At 46.4% G+C, this 21,132-nt stretch overlaps 1 protein-coding gene across 8 annotated transcripts in view; it reads right to left on the reverse strand.

Moving 5' to 3' along the window:
• The window catches only part of HIVEP1 (HIVEP zinc finger 1), a 149,491-nt gene extending 130,176 nt beyond the window's left edge, over positions 1 to 19,315 (reverse strand). For 2 of the 8 annotated variants that reach the window (XM_047858880.1, XM_047858872.1), the window contains exons 1-2: positions 15,409 to 15,610; positions 12,114 to 12,256 (exon numbers count right to left, since the gene is read on the reverse strand). In XM_047858880.1, coding sequence (XP_047714836.1) covers positions 12,114 to 12,153 — 40 coding nt within the window. In that variant the 5' untranslated portion in view covers positions 12,154 to 12,256; positions 15,409 to 15,610. Of the gene's footprint in view, positions 1 to 12,113; positions 12,257 to 12,900; positions 13,377 to 14,128; positions 14,367 to 15,136; positions 15,242 to 15,408; positions 15,611 to 15,931; positions 16,316 to 18,714; positions 18,818 to 19,185 lie in introns of those variants that run through there. The other 6 variants (XM_047858874.1, XM_047858878.1, XM_047858873.1 and 3 more) reach the window with 6 other exon arrangements.
• Between the last annotated feature and the right edge of the window lie 1,817 nt (positions 19,316 to 21,132).

Genomic DNA, 21,132 nt, shown 5'->3' on the forward strand with positions numbered 1-21,132 from the left:
AAAGGACAGCAAAACCCGAACGTACGACGTATCTCCTCTCATTTCACTGCCCCCAACACCACCAGAGAATAAAGCACTGCTCGGAGATTAAAGATCGTGGTGCGGGCTAATATTGAGAATTCGGACACTCCGAAATGTAATCGTGTTCTCTGAAACCCGAAGTTCCAATCGCAGAGCCTGATGCGTGAACAGCAGGTATCACAGGCATCGTGCAGATAACGGGTCCCGTTCTCAGCGCACGACTCTCAAGTGGCAGGCCTGCCTCTCACCGGCCACTTTTCTGAAGGCACTCCTCTCAAAGCCAGCTCTTTGGCTCTATTTTCCTGAAGAACGATCCTTCACAAAATGCGTGGGGGTACTGCCCTGGGAATCGTGCCTAACCATATTTTTCTACCACCGTGAGTTAAATACAGAGGTGACTGATGGACACTGTACAATTAGAGAGAGGACACTCCGACAGAACGGCTCCCAGGCCTTCTGAGTGGAGACCCATGATCCTGGCATCAGAACGTGGAGACTAATTAAATCCTCTGTCAAGACCAACTCAACCTCTGAGGCCCTCCCACTTCCCCTTAGAACCAAATGAATGGAAATTCCCTTACCATGCTTGGCGGGCAGCGGACCCTCACATGCTAAAGCAGCCCCTCTAAATTCCCCTGGAAATGCATTCCTACAGTCCTCCAAAGAAAGATGGAACATTCTAACTTATTTCCAACCATAAAGGGGTTTATAAATAAATAATCCAATTCCCCTCTATTCCAGAGACAGGGGTCAGCAAACTCTTCGTGTCAAAGGTTACACAGCCAATATTCTAGGCTTTCTGAGCCATTTGCAATTACCGGACTCTATGGCCACAGCAGGAAAGCAGGCACAAACATAAGTAAATGAATGGGCGTGGCTGAGTTCCACTAAAACTGTATTTACAAACACAGGTGGAAGACTGGCTTCGACCATTCGACTGTGGTTTGCTGAACCCCTGCCCTAGAATAACCGCTGTGGAAAGCTAAAAAGAAAATTCCAGATCGACATCACCCCACCCCCAACTCCTGCCCACTCCCATGCCTTATTCTCAAGGAAGAAACTAAATTCAAGTCATTTGCTCCAGGTTCTATATTAGTCTTTGGCTGGTTTGTTCATACGTAGCAAGATAATTTTCTGAAATAGAGACAGACAGAGAGACAGAGCCTGCCTCATTCGTTTAACCTAACATCCTTTTCCTGGATGTCACCAAATTATACCGACCCTAGGTGGAGGTGGGTTTTTTTTTTTTTAATCTACTTTATTTCTTAAAGCAGTTTTAGGTTCGTAACAGAGATTTCTCATACACTCCCTTCCTCCACACATGCACAGCCTCTCTTACAATCAACATCTCCCACCAGAGCAATAAACTGCTTACAAGTGATGAGCCTGCACGGACACATCATCACTCAGAGTCCACAGTTTCCATGAATATTCACTCTTGGGGTTGTACATTCTACAGATGCAAACAAACGTCGAATGACCTGTATCTACCATTACAGTACCATACAGAGTAGTTTCACTGCTCTAAAAGTCCTCTGTGAGGAGGTTGTTTTTAAATTTCAAAGTATTAGAAGAGAGTCTCTAGCCTCTGACATAACCTTTTACAAATATTCAACCTAGCAGAAAAAAAACCTCAACTTGGTGATCTTATAATTATCGTAAATACAAACTGCACATGTCAAACCTAAAGGGCTTCCTTTATTCTTCCCTAAAGTTTCAAGTTCATCGAGAAATCCACTCCAATCAAGCAAAGTAGACCAACAACCACTTCTCTGTGATTTTCTCCCCCTGTCCCTTTGTTCTTGCCGACAAAGTCTCAAAACAACTTATTTTCCTTACCAATCTATCCTTCCTTTCTTCAAAAGTCCATCTCAGAACTCTACTTGACTCTGTTTTCACTAAGAAAAAAGTTCACTCCTCCAAGAAGTACTTTCTGATTGCTTTCTCTCACCCAGATGGTTCTTCCTTCATGTTCCTTTTGAGATGCTTATACTGCACATTCCATATGAATCTTTTTAATTTTTTTAACGTTCATTTATTTTTGAGACAGAAAGAGACAGAGCACAAATGGGGGAGGGGCAGAGAGACAGGGAGACACAGAATCTGAAACGGCTCCAGGCTCTGAGCTCGACGCGGGGCTCAAACCCACGAACCGCGAGATCATGACCTGAGCCGCAGTCGGACACTTAACCGACTGAGCCACCCAGGCGCCCCTCCATATTAATCTTAAATTATGTATTTGTCGCTTATATTGCCCTGAGATCTTTTTCATATGTTTGGAGACCCATTATATTAAAAACCCTTAAAAGGCACGTGTGACATTTTATTTCTAACAATAGCATACTTACTGCACATTCGTGATCAGAGGAATTACACGGAAGACTAAGAGAATCTCCTAACCCGGATCCCTTACAAGTGGTTCTACAAGTGCCCTACATCTACACCACAATCTAGAGGAGTCCAAACATAACTGAAATAGTACATTTTCTATAGTACATTTTCTATATTCTTCTGTACCTACTTCATGAAACACAAAATGTTTTCATCTATATTTTACTTAGAATTTTACTGCTTTCACGTTAGTTTTCCCAGATACAGTTTTTAAGCACTTATGTCTGAAATTCCAGCTATTAGGTGGAGACTTCCATTGAAAAGATGCCATTCTTCTTAAAAATAGACATACTAGGGGTGCCTGGGTGGCTCAGTCAGTTAAGTGGCCAGCTCTTGATTTTGGCTCAGGTCAAGATCTCATGGTTCATGAGACAGAGCCCCACACTTGGGATTCTCTCTTCCCCCCCCCCCCCCCGCCCTACTCTCTGTGTCCCTCCCCGACTTGTGCTATCTCTGTCTCTCTCAAAATAAATAAATAAATAACTTAAAAAAACAACAACAACAGAGATACTATCCAATAATTCTACTACTGGTATTTACCCAAAAGAAACGAAAACACTAATTCAAAAAGATGCACGCACCCCTATGCTTTATAAGTCAAGATATGAAAGCAACCAAAGTGTCCACCGATAGAAGAATAAAGAAGATATACTGTACACGTATACAGTGGACTGTTACTCAGCCATAAAAAAGAATGAAACCTTGCCATTTGTAACAACCCGGACGGATGGAGAAGGGGATGGAGAAGGTATTATGCTAAGTGAAACTAGGCAGAGAAAGACAAATACCATACGATTTCACTTATATAGGAATCTAAAAACAAAACAAGCAAACAAACAAAAAGCAGGAATAGATCCATAAATACAGAGAACAAACTGGTGGTTGCCCGAGGAGATACAGATCGGGGGGATGGGCAAAACAGGTAAAGAGGGCTAAGAGGTACAAACTTACAGTTATCAAAAAGTAAGTCACAGAGATGAAAAATACGTACATACAAAATGTATTCCAATACATAAGGAATACAGTCAATAATATTGTAACAATGCTGGATGGTGACAGACGGTGACCACACTTTATCATGGTGAATGCTGAGTAGTGTAGAGAATTGTCACATCGCTATGCTGAACAGCTGAAACTAATATAATATTGTATGTCAACTATATTTCAATCAAAAAATGTTTAAGTAATAATTATCAAAAATAAATAAATACTGCCGCTTTCGCTTTTAAGCAAGATAGCTCTACTTTCAATATATATTACTAAGTAAAAACGTAAGCCAACATCTTTGATGGAACAACTACTCTTTCTCTCTTGAAGAGCCTGGAAATTCCTTTCCTTCTAATAGCAAACCCAGCGGGGAGTAATATATACATAACCAACTCTGAAATGAATTTCAACAATTAAAGACTCAGAGAGGGAAAATCAGCGTCCTTGGAATTCTGACCTTCTGAGTAACCTTGGCCCCAGGCGCTGTGCTTGACAAGCTTTATTTTGCAATTAGGAGGGGGAGGCATTTGCCAGCTCTTACTAAGCCAGAAAACTCTACCACCAGCAATAGCAAGTATAAGCGTGACAGTCAAGAGCAAAGGCCGTGGAGACTCCCGGCTGCGGGACCCTCAGCAACCAGCAACCTCTCTGCTTCATCCCCCTGTCTTTGTAACAGGGGCATGAGTGGCATCTGTCTCGCTTGGGTGTAAGGATGACATGAGCAAAGATCGTAAAAGCATGTTGCAAAGAGCCTAGCATCCAGACCTGTGGGCAGGTTCGCGCTTTCGATCGTAAAAATGACATAACGCAACGTCCCTCTTGCCACGAGTCCATAACAAACCGTAACTATGGGAAGTGGTATGATTTAAAAAAAAAAAAAAAGAAAAGAAAAAAACACAAATTCCTCAAGACCACTCCGCGAAGAAGCTGCTTGAAGCCAACTCACTTCAACTTCTCTGGTTGGACTTTCTCATCCATAAAATGAGGGAGATGAACCAAATGACCTCCAAGGTCTGTCCTTCCCAGTTGTAAAATCTGTATGGCTCTCTTGGAGAGGCAAATGAGAAACCAGCCTGACACCCCTCTGGCACTGTCCAACCACCTTCTGGGTCCCTGGGCTATCTATCATCTCAGTTCATTTTCATTTCTTCTTAAACTGTCAAACATGGCCCCAACTGAATGCTTAATTTAGTTCTATTTGAATAGTGCAATATTAAGCAGTTATATGCTGATCTGGTCCTGTTTTTCACAGATGAATCTTTGTAATTGGAAGATAAGCACATATAAGGATACTACTACCGATGCAAAACATAAGTATGTTTAAGAAAACACATACTCTACCCATATGGGCACACAGAAATACTACACACGCACAAATACCCAAGTACCATAAAAATCAAGCTTTGCCATCGATTAGGCAGGAACAACTCTTAGACTACACGGGTTCCCCTTCACCGGATTGTGATTCTAATTAATGATGTACAACCAACTAGTTTATGATCACTATAGTTTTTAAAATACTTTTGCACAGCCTTAGAATATTTTCTAGAACAAAATTCATCACCGAAAATTTCTTAAGAATCTTACGTTATTTTAAAGAGTCAAAATTAATGCAATGCTACCCCAAATAAAAGCCCTAAGCCGAATAGTCAAGAACTTCCTTCTGAAGAATGACCTGAGTATTGAGAAGAAAGGACACTATTTGGTGATAAGTTTCTGCTCTGCTCTTACAAATATCAAGAGTGGGGTTGCCTGGATGGCTCAGTCGGTTAAGCATCTGTCGCTTGATTTTGGCTCAGGTCATGATCTCACAGTTCATGAGATCGAGCACTGTATCGGGCTCTGCACTGACAGCATGGATCCTCTTGGGATTCTCTCTCTCTCCCCCTCTCTCTGCTGCTCCCCACCACCTCTCTCAAAATAAATAAATAAACTTAAAAAAAAAAAACAAAAACTTAAAAAAATCAAGTGATTTATAAGAATACCTAAGCACCATATGAAATTTTGGCATATTATTAATATGCAAAAGAGGACTGTTAAAGTGTTTTAAAATAATACATATAGGAATGAAAAAATAAGGCATTCAATTTACTCACAAAATATTTGTTCAGATAACACAAGAACCAACTTTGTCCCAGACTTGTTCAAATTACATGGCATTCTAAATGTAGGGCCTAAAAATGCACGCATATAATGGAAGACTTTTATACACATTATGTATTTTCCTATTCTATGGTAAGATAAAATTACACCTCATCAGAACATACTTTGTGCAAAGACGCTCTAAAATAAAATCATTACCCTGATTAATCTTACTATTACATTTTGTATTTGCTTTTAAAAAGAAAAAAGCATTTGGTGAATGTTAAGCATTCAAAAAGCACCACATAAGCTCTCAATATGAGCTGAAAAGTAATTATCTGAAAACAAATGGGAGGCTTGCTATACTAAATCTAGTCTTTTTATCCTCGTCAAAGTAACAGCTACCTATACGGTAGCTGCTAATAACTTCACTAGTTTTCTTACCTTTAGCACCAAAAACTATAGGTGAAATTATTTACTTATTTCCTTTCTAGCTGCAGTCATATACAGAATTTTTTTTTTCAATAAGCCATGGGGTGTTTACCCTACAAGATTTCTGACTTCTCAAATCTTAAGGTGGTCAACATAGAACTGCTGACTTAACATTTAAATATATATATTAAAAAAAATGTAGAAACGGCTGGAACTCCATGTCAAAATCATCAGAATTAAATTTATTCTACTTATAAGCCCAATAAGACCATCCCTACATCACAGGAAAACAAAAGACAGATGATTTACCCAACAAACCACTGGAGTGGTGATCCAACAATCACTCTACACGCTGCCAACAAATGAAAATAACCACATTCATCAGATTATTCCTGAATACACCTACAGGGTTTCCGAGGGCCCACACAGGAGGGGAGCACAGGGGACAGAGGGAGTGGTGCCATCTCTCAACCTAAACACAAGTGAGGGCTTCTGTCCTACAGGATCATGAATGTCGCCGCTTTTAAATGCAGTTGTAACACAACAGAAGACTTCACAATCAGTTTCCTGACAACTACAATCAACACATGAGGTGAGGTTTGAATGGGTACAGACTGAGAAGGCAGTAAGAGTTTTCCTTCCCATATTCTTTCCTACAGTGATGTCTCTCCCCCACGTCCCAAGCCCTAGACAAGTCAGGACAGTAAGACCTTTCGGTAATTAACGCAGACGCAGACCCGTAGAAGCAGTATCACACCATGCTTCTGGGCTTCCTCGGTTTGCAAAGCAAATGCAACCCAGGAGTTTGGCATAAACCGGTTCTTTATAGTAAGCCACAACTCCGAGTTGTTTACCTGGTGTCAGGCCTCGTGCTAAATGCTGCCGTATTATCTAATCTTCACGCATTATCCAATGCTTGCAGCTTGCCCAAGGCCACACAGCTAGCCCGTGATAACATGAGGCCAAACTCTTTACCCTTATAGTAATTAAACGTGCCAAAGAGATAAACTCTGGGAATCCGAAGGCGAAAACTCACGTAAAACAGAAGTTAGTAATAACTACTTGGTTCGGGCGATTAAAATTTTATATTCTAACGGGTTTCTTCATCTGAGGCTACCAAATATCAGAAGAAGCATTTGCTAACCAAGGTCCAAAAGCATAAACAAATTTCCAGAGTCTAAATCATCTTTAACCCTCTACCTTGCTAATAAGCTAGCGCAGATACACTCTTGTTGAACACAGAGGGACGACCAGAACAGTCTATCTTGACACGTAAGTTATATCCGGCTAAGACAACAGGTCTGCAGGCGAATAAACAAGATGCAATATCAGAAGTACGGTCAGGTACCTGTAGACACAAGCAACGGAGGCCTACTGTATTCTGGGGAGTGAGATGGCGGGGGAGAAGGGAGGAGAAGGGGAGAAAGCTCAAAGACGAAGAGAAAAATCTTTGGCAGAGACGACTCCTACATGAAGAAAGAAAACAGTAGAAATGAGAGAGGAAAAGAAATACTTTCCAGAAAGAAGAGCAAGCACAGAAACGCTGGGCCTGTGTGCTGAGCTCCTGAAATGGCAGATTACCCATCAGACACAGGACAACGAGAAGGCCAAACCGGGTGGGAGCCAAACTCAGGACTTTGGGCCTCATCTGACAAGGTGATGGGCTTCCGCGGACCCCTCGTGTGTGGACCTCACCCTCTGCTTCTCACGTCAAAATAAAGCAGTGCGTTCAGAGCCAAGTGTGCTCAACCATAAAAATGAAAAACAGACACACCAAGAGTCCCCAAATATGTTTTGCAAAAGGTTAAACAAAATTCACCTTTTTGCAAAAGGTTAACACTTGGTGTTTTCTAACACTGACTTCCGATCTTAAAGTAGATCAGTCTTTGAAACCCTAGGCCCAAATTCAACGATAATAGGTTAACACCTATTTTCTTTCTTCCCCAGAGTTTTGCACCACATTCACAATGATGCCCGGCGCAGCAGAAAAACAGCCCTTTCTCTTAGGAGGACTGACATGGAACCCCAGCAAGTCTCCGGCTCCTCCATCCGGGTTACCTGAGTCCAAGTAAAGACCTGGGAGGGCAGGGGAGATGGGGGATCAGAAGGGAATGATTGTGGGCAGAGGTGGCACATTCACCAAGACCACACATGGGAGCTCCAGCCCGGGAGTCCGCCGTATAGTGGCCAAGAGCCCTTCTCCGGGGAACCTAGGACAACACACGGCCTTTCTTCTGAACACCCAAGTGTTTCCCTCATGCTCTTCAGAAATTCTTATTCAACCTCGCAAAGGACACATCCGTGTTAAACTCTACCCATCTGCTTCGTGCAGACAGGCACCGGAGACGAAGGTTCTATGTGGTTTATAGGGCCAAGGACGGAGAATTCAACAACCCTCCCTCCTACAACCTGTACAGATTCCCCATCAGTTCTAACTCTGTTTCCATTTTGCCCCAAATTCTTGTCTTGCCCTTAACATGTCAATTCTTTTCATACCTGTCCACTAAAGAGCCTTAACATCGGAGAAGTGTAAACTCCACCTCTCACAGGACTGAAGTGTGGACGTGCCTAATTTCAATCCATATAAATTTTGTATCCTCTATGATAGATTATACTTGCGTAATATTTTTGTACATGAACACACGCACACACACGTGTGTATAGTTTCCCCCAAATAAAATTTACATTCCAGAAAGCTGTAATATGTTTACCCTCCAGCTTTGTATGTCCACTGGACCACACCAATACCAGTTGAACCGAGAATAAATCAAAGAAAAATTGTATTTTAAGAATTAAAACTGCCACGAAAACATAATAAACATATAATCCGAGTTTGAGCAGAAATGTTTTTATTGTTGACTTAATTACCAAACACAAGACAACTACTTTGCAGACTATTTTCCAAGGAGGCCTAAAAAGAAGAAATGCACTTAAAACAGTGTGAGCAGTCCAAACTGGGCTGTGACTCGATTTCTGGTCTTCTGATTTCCTCTCTCCCTATTTCAGAGCTAACTGACACAACAAGTCTTCTGTCAGTCAAAGCAGCGGGTGACAGGTAAAGCAAAACAAACAGGATATTTCAACTGTCACAGTGAGATACAACATAAATGCTAATAAATTCATCCCTAATGTTTACCAGCTTGCTTTTTTTTTTTTTTTTTTTTTTTTTTTAACCAGCAAAATGGACTTATTCAGGAATAGCAGAGGAATTACAATTCAGGACATACCTGATTACTCTAACCCCCAAACTGTGCCTGGGGATACAGTCATCAAATACGTTTTTTGGAAGGGAAGTAGAAATTCTGAAAGTGTTACATCTTAGCACTTTCCTGCCTCTGTGCCTTTGTTTGCTTGGGTTTCCCCACCCGGAACAGCCTCACCCTCATCCTTCTCGGCTGACTAAGCTCACTGGCTGGGATACACCTCTTCCGTGCTGCGCTGTCCACACCCCCAGTCAATCCACCCCCCTGCCCCTGCCCCCCCTTCCTCCCCCCCCCCCCCCCCCCACCACCACTCTGCAGGTCCCACCACCTTGGCTAATCTACTTTGATCTGCTCTTCGGTGCCTGAGAGCTCATTACTGCCTTAGCCAAACAACTTTCTGGACTCCCTGATGGGCCAGACCCCAATTTAGTTCAAGTTCTCTTGGAGAGGGAGCTGAGTGGCTCAGTCAGGTCGTGAGTTCGAGCCCCGCATTGGGCTATCTGCTGCCAGTGCAGAGCCCGCTTCGGATCCTCTGGCCCCCCTCTCAGCCCCGCCCCAGCTTGAGCGCGCGCACACGCTCTCTCTCTCAAAGATAAACGTTTAAAAAATAGTTAATTATTTAATTAAGACTCAGACGGGGTGGACCCTCAGGATCTGATTTCTAATTCTCCCCTTCCAATCTCCTACCCTCTCCCACTCCTTTGGCCCCTGAAGAGAACCTGCTTCAGATGGTACCCTTGCTTCTCTTTTCTTCCCACCCTGCCCCATGCCAAACTCCCCCTGCCCCCACATCAGGGCACAGTAGGACACCCGGCCTCTGTGGAGGCTTCATACCTCTGCTCTCCCCTCACCACGCTGGCGCAGGTATGCGTTCACCCATCTCCCCTCCTCAACTCCATGCTTCTTTCAGGGTCCACATTTGAGTATCATTTTGTCCCTACCTCCTAGAACAGTGGCACCTGAAGGCATCCAACAACTACCTGCCGGGTTGTACATTTGGGGCAGGAGGGAAAACAGTCTGTGGCCTGACATCTGCATTTCTCTGGATAGCCATGGGATCTAGAACATTATGAAGGACAAGCACGCCTCATTTTATTGGGCTCTATTTTACTGCACTCTGCAGATGCTGTCTTTTACAAACTGAAGGTTTGTGGCGATGCCGTGTTTAACAAGATGAGCAGCATTTGCTCACTTTGTGTCTCTGTGTCATGTTTTGGTAATTCTCATGACATTTCAAGCTTTATCGTTATCATTATTATATTTGTTATGGCGATCTGTGATCCAGGATCACAACTTGCTGAAAGCCCAGATGAGAACAAGCATTTTTAGCAATGAAGTATGTTTGGAGTACGTTCGCTTTTTAAGACAGTGCTATTGCAAAATCCATCGACCACAGCAGAGTATAAACATAACTTTTACACTAACTGGGAAACCAGAAAATTCATTTGACTCGCTTTACCACGATATTCGCCTTATTGCAGTCATCTGGAACAGAACCCACAATAACTCCAAGGAATGCCTGTGTATATGAAATACGAAAAATGTTTACTATTTATGACCTCATGAATAATACTTTAAGACCAATCAGGCATTCCTGTCAACGAATATCTAGGCTCCTATTAGTTGCCAGGACCTGTGCGGGCCTGGGGCGCCTACAACCCCCAAAGCTGCCTTTGTGCACGCTGGAACAGGGCACCCTCTTCAGACAGATGAATTATAAAAGCTGGGCCCAAGACTCTAAACGCCCACCTCAGCTGGCACCCAGGAGCGTGAAGGCTCTGCCTACAGTAGTAAATGAGACAAAGTGCCTACTTTTCAGGAGCTCAGATGCTAGCGAGGACGGGCAAATACACGGTCAATTTTCAGCATTTTCTATGTAACTCTGAAAACTCAGACTTCGACGCACAAGACTTAACGGTCTCCATCTAAATCCTCACCTCATTAAACACTGGTGCTATAATCATCAATTTGAACTTGGTCTGAGGCAGCCACCTCTGCCAGCAGAAAGTCCCAGTACTCTTTTCGGCAGGAAACCAGCACTGTTCCAGATTCAAGTAGGCCACAAGACTGACCACATTTCCAATTACCACCTCACAGTGACTGGCTAAACTGATTTCACAAAGAAACATTCCAAATTAATTGGTTTGGTCTTAATTTTTTACCTTGCGTGTACCTGAGAATGCCTTTTTTTTTTTTTTTCCCCTGTAATGGTAAATATTTCGCTAAGCTACTTTACTCAGTTGGGAATTATTTGCTGTAACCGTTCTTTGCTTAGCCCTGCTAGACCCTTACCTGCTGAAACTGAATATAAAAGATAATTGTCCCTCCCAGTTGCTGTAACACACTAACCAATATACTATTTGAAAACCATAAGCTAAAATAAACTCACCCTCCTAAAATTAAAATCTCTCTTCACAGCTAAGGGGAAACGCGCATGTTTTCACCTTTGTACGAAATATATACAATGTACGTAATTTGGAAGGACTGCTTCCTCATGGAAACACAGGTCATTTTGCCTCTGAGTTCTGCAAATGATGGTCTGAGTTAATGGCCACCACAACCCTCTTCACTTCTTGCCAATCTAATGTATAGACCAGCACAAAGACAAATCTCAAAAGCAGTGTGGGGGAGGGGCACAAAAATTCCCATTAATCCGGTTGGCAGAGGATATCCCACTATTCATTTCAGACTCCGCGAAGCAAACACGGTCCCTGTTAAGAGAAAGTAAATCTCTCATTTTCATACCCACACTGATGGTTGGGAAGGCACTGTCATTTCGTCAAATTGGATTGATTCATTCCACAAATATTGACGAAGCATTTCCTGAGAGACGGGCATCACACGGGAAAAGTGGCAGTAAACAAGGGAAATGGCACATTCCTGGCACTCATCATGGGGCAGGGTTGCCATCCAGTGAGCTGCCGTTTCTGATACCCAAGAAATACTTTATCATACGATTTACTGTGAACCATCCCTCCACTTAATGCCGAATCTTACCTCTTAGATTTCTAGGGTGAATCTGTTTGGTGCGAGGCATCTTTTTTGATTCAGGGGCTCCTTTTTCTTCTCAGAAACTGTGGGAAGTGCAGGTCACAAAAAGGTAGCTCCATAAACTCAACATCCATCAATTAATCCATGTGCTAAAAATGAAAAAAAAAAAAAAAAAAAAAGAAAGAAAAATCACACTTTACTACCTTCAAAGGAAAAAGATATTTCAAAAGCGTGGCTTCGTTCGGCACTAACCTAATCTCCACAAAAGATAACCAAGCTAGAAACACCTGCAGAAGATCACTTACTAACTTTTAATTAACCATAGGACATCTCATTTTGCTACTATCTGGGCTTTCTCTTTAAGAAAACAGAAAAAGAAAATCACCGTACCTTTACCAAACAAGAGTGAAAAAGATTCACTCAGCTATGTTTTACAGTAACATCACAGGGTACAATTAAAGTAGAGTGTTAGGCTATACAAAGATTATACATATAATACGTATACATATACACACACATATATGTTATACGTGTGTGTGTGTGCATATATATATATATATATATATATATATATATATATAATACTTCTGCTTGCTGCTTGTCCATAAGCACTTTGGGAACAAGGACCATGTCTCATTTATCTTGTTTTACTGAATTAATTCAGTTAATATATGTGGTTGCTACCGGAGCTGCTCCCCAACTATTCCAGCTTTCTCTTCTAGGCTTGTGGTAGGACTGTACCTTCTGCCTCCCTGCATTTAGCTACAATGTGCGCCCAGTTCTGGCTAATGACCTGTGAGTGGAGGAGACACCCACTGCTTCCAGGCTGTACCATTTATTACCAAAGCAAAATCCTCTAGCACTCTCTGTTCCTTCTGCTGTGGGACAGGCACCGTTCCAGACAGTGAGTACTGCAACATAGAGCTGAGGTCATCATCACATAGCATAAACAAGAAAGAGACCTTTTGTTGTCTTAAGTGGCTGAGCTTTGGGAGTTATTTGTTACTGCAGCACAACCTAGTCTGTCCTGACTTCTATCCTTTGAAGACGGTGATCGGAAACGCAATATGCCAAAACGTTAATAATCCCAAACCTGATCATCCCTCTTCCCACACTGGCCACCTGTGTCTCCTCTGTCACAAGATCCTCAAGGATCCTCCAGCTTAGTTTTAACTTCCCGGAAGGATGCTGATAAGCAAAGCCTAATGCGATGATAAACATGAAATTATGTTTAATCACGAAGCAGACACAAAGAACGGGATAGGAATGCTTTGTTTAAAACTTGTTATATCCAGTACTACAGAAGAAACTGAGAATACTTACTAAGCACCTGCGGGGTGCCTATGTACTTTCTACACATTACCTAATCCAATCTTAATAATAACTGGTAAGATAGCTATCATTTATCTGCTCTACAGAGAAGACGACGAGAGACGACAGGCTGACTAACCTGCCCATGGTCAGCGACTAAAAAATATGGCACCAAGTGACTTGGTTACTCTTCAGTGCTTACTCCCTCAGCGGAGGTAACACCGAGTCTGTGGTTTTATTCAACAGGCTGTAGGACACAAGTCAGGACTATATAGTTTGCTGTCAAACCAGATTGGGTTCAAAGCCAGGTTTTTACCCCTTACTGTGTGGCCTTGTTCAAGGCACTTAACCTCTCTGAAGATCAGATTTCCCAACACTAAAACTAAGAAATAGTATCCACCCCATAGGATGGTTATAAGGTCTAAACTAAACAATGTTGATGCTTTGCCCACTGCCTGGCACACAAAAACACTCAAATATTAATACTCCTTAAGAAAGCCTATATGGGAAAGACTGGATCTAATACTCCTGTATAAGGTTTTGGAAATTTATTATTTCATTATAGCAGTGAAGAATTGGAAGGAGGCTACAATTAACTTCAGTGTTTTACGCCTGGTAAGGCCTTGTGTGGGTACTGCACAAAATTATTTGCAATGTTGTTGTTTTTTTTAACTGCATGGGGAAGAATACGAAATATGATGGTAACATACCATCACAGGGCTAAATGATCTGTAAAAGATACGGTTCCTCAACTCTCTGCATTAAATACATCCACCATCCGATTCACGAAGCTTGATTCAATAGAGAATTCCGAGACGTTAGAGACAAATTGCGCGAATGCTTAACTAAAAGCTTTTAAATGGTCATGATATCTGGAAGTTTTTAAAGCGTGAACTCCGAATGTAATACAATCACGTGACCCCGAATCAGGAGCCTAAATATAAAATATGCAAATTCCCAATCAGTAACAGCTCTTGGCTACCCGGTTCCCTACCTACCCACTGTCCCTAGCTGTCCATCCCATGTTTAAACCCTTGTGGGGGGGAAGTGAGTATAGGGAAAGACAGCGGCACTGGAGCGACTAGGACGAGTAATAAACCGTTCCTTTGCAGGAAAGAAATAAATACTACATGGAGCAAAACCATGACAGGATCAAAAAGCGTAAAGACAGTTGCAAGGAGAAAAAACATGAATGAATGTGGAGGGCGGAGCCTGGGAAAACCCCTCTGCAACGCTGCACTGAACAAAGCGCTTCGCATGCCAGGAGGAGGGGGAATGGAAGTGCCAGCTCAGGAAGGAGCCCGGAGTGGATGCGGAGAGCATGAGGAGGAGGAGGAGGAGGAGGAGGAGGAGGAGGAGGAGGACGGGATGAGGCGAGCGCGGCAGCCCTGAGACTCCTCCTCGCCGCCGGCTCCGCCACCGCCCCCTCCCCTCTCCAGCAACTCCGTCCCCAGCCCGACCCCAAGGCGAGCCAGAGCCGACCCGCGCCCAAACCCACCGCCCACTTCCCAACTGCTGCAGGCGCGTACTCCCAACCCGGAAAGAAACTACCCAGGTGGCTGGGAGTAAACAGGCACTTAGAGCAAAGAACGAAAGGAAAAGAAAGCCACAAAGCCGGGAGGTTGGGAAGCCGAGGCCTGGTCTCCCTCACCCCCCACCCTCTTGCAAAATGCGTCTGAGGCTGGAACGCGGGGTGGGGAAGCTGAGTCCCTCCGTACCTGCTCGCCTCCCAGGACCGCAGCTCGGGCCGCTCGCGCGCTGCGAGGGCGCCCAGAAGTGGCAAGTGTCTCCCGCACGCAGCCATCCCCTCTGCAAGGTCGGCGGTTGCACACACACGCACGCACACACACACACACACACAGAGACACACACACACACGCGCCCGCACGCCCCCCGCCCGCGGAGGGGGAAGTGGTCCTTCCCCCCCCCCCCCCCCGCCTCCCGCCGCCCTCCCAGCTGCAGCGCCCCCGCCGCGGAGCCCGCGCCGAACCTGCTGCCAGGACGCCCGGCGGAGCCGCTGCCGCTGCAGCCGGCCCTGGAGCTGCGCTGCTGATGGCGGCGGCCGCAGCTCGGAATCTCCGCGACCCCCGCGCGGCGGCGGCGGTGGCGGCAGCGGCGGCGGCGCCCGGGATCCCTCCTTCACTTGACAACCTCAAACACAAACATAGCCTCCTCCCGCCGCTGCTCCCGGCCCCCAGGCTCCGTCCCCCTCCCCGCCGCCGCCGCCGCCGCCCCAGCAGCAGCCACACTAGAGGCCGGCGACTGGCACTCACACCACCCAGCGCTGAAATATTAAACAGGGGAGCCGGCCGGGGGGCGGGGGGGGAGCGCGGGGCGCGCGGGCGGGGGCCGCAGGCGCCGGGCGGGGGAGGCGGCCGCGCTCGCCGGTGCCCCGGGCCGCGGCATGACCGCCGCCGCCGGGAAGGGGGCAGCGGGGGGCCGGGCGGCGAGGCTGGGCGAGCGGCCCCCGGGTCCGTGGGGCCCGGGGCGCGGAGGGCGGGCGCGGGCTTTACCTCTCCCCGGGGCAGAGTAGGGCACGTTTAGCGTCTTTAGGGGCGACGGGAGGTGCGCGGGCCGGGCGGCGCGGGGGAGGGAGGGCGAAGGTCCGAGGCTTTCCCGCGGGTGGGCGGGGCGGCAGGGGATCCCCGGGGGCGGGAGGCGGGGAGGCCGCGAGCTGAGCCGCGCGGGCGGGGGAGGGGGCGTCCCCCAGCGAGGGCTGAGGCTGGGGCTCGGCGGGGGAGGGGCGAGGGGGGTTCACTACCGGCGCAGAGGCCCGAGTGGACAGGCGCGGCCGGCGGCCCTGCGCAGGCTGGGAATGGGGTGGGTGCCCCGGTCGGGGCTCGCGTGGAGCCCGGAGCCCCGGGTCTCCCCGGCGGGGCGGGCCCGGGACCGCACCTCCCCCCGGCCGCCCGCCCGCGGCTCCGCCCAGCCCGGCCGCCGCGGGGACGAGGTGGGGGTGCCGGAGGAGGCGGCGGCGCGGCCCGAGGGGGGGAGGGGCGGGGTTAGGGACGCGAGGGGCGGGAGCCCGGGGTCGCGCTGGCTCGGGGACTGGCGCCCGGCGGGGGCAGAGGGGCGGGCCCAGCCGGTCACGCGGCCCGGGGAAGGCCTGGCCGGGTCGCGCAGTTGGGGGCGGTTGGTCGGGGAAGAGGGGCGGGGACGGGCGGGGCGGTAGTTTCTCTTTACCGTCTCTTTACTTTCTAAAGCAGGATGTGGGCCGGCCCAGTGACGTCATGGGGTCTCCCAGTCCCGCCCCCCGCCCGGGCCGAATGGGGGAGGGGAAAGGAGAAGGGAGGGCGGGGGGGGGGGGGACCCCAAGGGGGTTTCCTCAGCAACGCGTGGAGGGAAGGGGAAAGTCATTGTGAAACTTGAAACTCATTAACTTTGAAAAACAACTTAAAAAAAAAAAACAGGGAGGGGGGCGGGGTGTTGGTTTGGAGGATGGAAGGGGACATATTATTAACCCTGAACTGAAACCACTTCTTGGTGGCGGATGTTCTATTAAAAGATTGAGGGAAGCCAAGGTTATTCCAGAGGCCGCTCCAAAGCCCGCTGGTGGTTCCCAGAGCCCCGGCTGCCAGCGAGGTTAACCCTTACCGGTCCGCCTGACAGCTTGGATCAGGGAGGGGAGGGGTCTTTGGGGTCAGAAAAGGAGGTTTGGTGCTGGGCAGCCGACTAGGCTCCTAGGACGCTGAGGAGGAGAGGGGGAAGAGGGAGTAATTACCATAAACCAGAGTTTGACCCTTGCTGCTAGAAAGCAGTAGAGGAAGCAAGGAGTGGTAATCTATGGACATAAATCGGGAGGGGCTGGACCAGGGTGTCGAACAAGGTCTTTGGGGTTAGATTACTAAAGAAGGTTAGAAATCTGGGGCTCAGAAATTCCACATGTACACCTAAAGAAGCAGGCAAAAGTGAACTGGTTTAAGGAGCCGCGTTGAACTTGGGAGGAATAAGGCAAAACAAAAAATTTGATGCATAAAAATTTCTCAGATTAAACCAAACTGCTTTCCCCTTTTAAGGAATAAAAATGCTAAACGACCGTACACCCACTATGTGGGCCATCTGTGAAAACTTGAGTTGTTTTGTTCCCTGGGGCTTCTATAAAGACATCTAGGTTTTTCCTGCTAGGGTTGACCCCGAAAATTCCCTGAGGAAATCCTACCTCTAACTCATTTGAGCTAAAAAAAAAAAAAAAAACTTAATGCACCAGAATGGCAATGATTAAAAATGGAATACTCGGTAAAGGCAAGCTTGTAACCAAAAGTCATGTCACGTAAAGGGGGAAATATATCTGTTAAAAACTAAATTTGGTCATAAGAGCAAAGATCATCCAATAACTGCCTAAATTTGAAATGATGTTTTTTAGCATACTATGCTCCCAACCTTGCAGTGAAATAATGCAATCTTTAAAATTTCCAAGTGATGTAATCATCTCTCTTTTATAAAAGTAGATGCCATCCAATGGATTGCAGTCACAAAAATTAGGTAAAGTCCAACTGGGCATTTGAATGAAAAATAAGCCTTCATTTAAATGTTCAAGTATACCTAATCTGTCCCAAGATAAAGATTAAGGTAACTTGATAATTATTAATTCTGCCTAGTGTCACTTGCTAAATCAAAATGCTAACTGGATGAATATAATTTTAACCCAATAGTTGGTGAATCGATAGCAAATACACACTGTGAACACAATGTTTATATGGGATTTGGCACTGTTAGGAGCTTTCTAACAGATTAAATCTGCGATGTGGAGTTACAGACAATTTTGTCATTTCAGCCTGTTAAAGAACTTTTTTTCTTAAATAGACTACTCACAATTTAACTTTCTTGGGCGGCAAATCAATATTAAAACTCTGCTTTGAAATACATGCAATACGGAACAGTTTCGTATTTTCTAGTTTCGAATTTCCTAAATGCAATTTCTCTTCCTAACTCTGCCTGCGGTTCTAACTTCCTAGTTATCAGAACGCAGGCAAAGCCAGCTGAACGGTAAAGTAGCCAGTTTCGGCTTGTTTTGTGGCAAATTAAATACAATTTCTCAAATAGTATCGGAATATGGGGGGGGGGGTGTTAACCAGAAAATAAATGTGAAGGGTGAACAGCAGTTTGAACTGTCAAAAATTCTGGAACAATGGGGGAGGTGACCATACTCTGGGGGAGGGGGTGGGGGACAGAGAGAGGGTTCCTACGGCCCCATTTCACTCTGGCTGCAACCCTGCCGGCCGTGTGAACGCTTCTGCAGCCCCCCTCGGGGAGTGGGGTTCAAGTGAGGGCAGTGTCACGGCAGGGCTCTACGCACATTTTCCTCGCTGAGCAGTTTTGGGAGAACACAAGTCCACGCTGCGGCTGGGTCGCGGGACCCAGCCGTCCCGCCGCGTCCGCCGAGCCCCGCGCCGCCTCCGCCGCCCGCGCGTCCTCCAGCCCCGGTTCCCACGCGGCCGCCCGGCCGGGCCCGGCTCGAGCTCCCCCCTGGCGCGGCCCCGCGGCCCCGGCCCTCCGCCCTGCGCGCGGCCCGGCAGCGCCGCCGCCACGCGGAGATCCCCGAGGTTCCTCCCCGCCGGCCTCCGGGTCACGCCGCCGCCCGTCCCTCCCCTCCGCCCTCCGCCCTCCGCCCTCCGCGCGCGCCGGGCTTTCCCGTCCACCGGCCGAATCCCCTCCTCCTCGGGGCGACCCGGCGACAAAACCTTCCCCGCCCGCTCTGCCGACTCTGCCCCACGCCCAGGCTACTGCCAAGCCAGACGCCAGACAAAAGAACCCAGAGAAAACTTACCCGAACTGCAACGCAAAAAGTCTGATCCAAAGCTTCCTGGGTTTAACTTTTAATTTTAAAAACAACAAAAGCAGAAACCAAAAGCCTCCTAGGTTGGAAGTGGGCGTGAGAGGAAATGCTAGGGGGAGGCGCTTCATTCCCTCGGCTGCTTTGCCCCCCCCCCCCCTTTTCTGGCCCCTGCCTGGGGCTTTGATGTTATCTAGTGCACCGCCTACGTTGGTTTATACCGTGGGCTCCGCGCCGAGAATGATATACGGGTATTTGGCACTTTCTGTGCCGGTTTGAAGCGAAGGAAGCAGGTGGTCACGGTAAAGGATTCCCACTTCTTCCCCCATGCAGTGAGAAAGGACCCTTTGCCCAGGCTGTCCTTTGTTACCGGGACCGAAGTGAACAATCCACCTTCCTAGTGATCCTGGAGGGCTGGACCATGTGGTATTTTTCTGTTAGACACACGCACACACACACACACACACACACACACAAAGGCCTTCTAAATTAAATTCCTTTCCCCTCCTCTCTTAGCACAACTTTGAATATTGTATGTTTTCTGAGGCTTTGTTTGCTTTGTAGACCTGTTTTGAAAGTAAATATTATTTCTCTTCTGAGATGGACCCCCAGCCTTGCAGAGACAAGTATATACCTCTGAAGAAAATAATCTCCATAATAACATGCCTTTCGTATCTAGTCTGACAGATCAGAATGTGCCCTCACCGTGCCCCTCACATTATGGAAAACTTGGAACTGTTGATTTTATCTTCACTGGACACTAGCAGAAACCAGATATATTTTCACATTAGATGAGCAGTCTCAGGGCCATCACTACTAAGAAAGCATTAATGAAGGGTGTTTTGGTGTTTGTTTTTTTTTAACAGATTAGTAATCAACAAGGTTTGCACTGTCTGCCATTCAGTCCTAACTGTTCATCCACTTAATACCAACACCAAGGTGTGTTCAAGCTTTGCCCTCTGGGAGTTTACAAATTAATGGAGACAAGATAAACACATTAAAAAAAAAAATACCTAGAGGGGAAAAAAAGATACAAGAAGAAGCTTATAAACAAAGCCAATTAAAGTTATACAGACTTATTTACATGACTGCTGAGAGCTTTCTGGATTGGGTAGAGGGCAGGATTATCAGAGAAAGTTCCATCCTGAGACTGAGCTCTGAGTAGGATTTTGAAGGCGAGAAAGTTCATGATTTGGCAATGGTATGATAGCAACATCCTGGGCAAGGGGAATAGCTTAGAGGGGAGAGCGAGTGAACTATGCGTGAGAGTGTTGCTGGCTAGAACAGAAAATCAGAGCAAATGTGAGGCATGCAGAGTGGCCACATAAAGGTGGCCTCCGAACCAGGGAAGCTATTAATAACTCTACCCAGATGAGTTAGAGTAGATTTGTTAGCGGCATATATATTACTATAGTAATGGTAGCAGCATGCTGGTGGTGGTAATTGACAGTTATTGAGAGCGTTTACGACTTGCCAGCCTTTCCTGTGTAAACTTATTTAATCCCCACTGCAAACCCATACTACAGGTGAAGGAAGAGAGGCTTAGGAGTGCCAAATACTCTACCTGCAGCCGCAGAGCTAGTAGGTCGTAGATCCAGGCTTGGAGCCCAGAGAATATGGAGATGCCTAACAGCTTAATGACGATAGTTTGTGAAAACACATTACAAGAGTTCCAGAATGTTCTACATCTGTGGAAAAAGAAGAAAAAGAAATGAAAAAAAAAAAAAAAAAACCAAGTTCCGTATTTGCAGGTTTTGCGACTCTGGTAGATGGTGTGATGAAAATGGGGGAAGTCGGGATGATGTGATGGACGAAGGCAAGGAGAGAGAATGACTGATTTTAACCATGTCTAGGTTTAAGAAGAATGAGTTGATTCACATTTATGCCGCTGTTGATACTATTAACCTTACAGGATACATTATTACAAGAAACCTGGTCTCT

Source organism: Prionailurus viverrinus, chromosome B2, assembly GCF_022837055.1.
Source record: "Prionailurus viverrinus isolate Anna chromosome B2, UM_Priviv_1.0, whole genome shotgun sequence".
Taxonomy (NCBI): domain Eukaryota; kingdom Metazoa; phylum Chordata; class Mammalia; order Carnivora; family Felidae; genus Prionailurus; species Prionailurus viverrinus.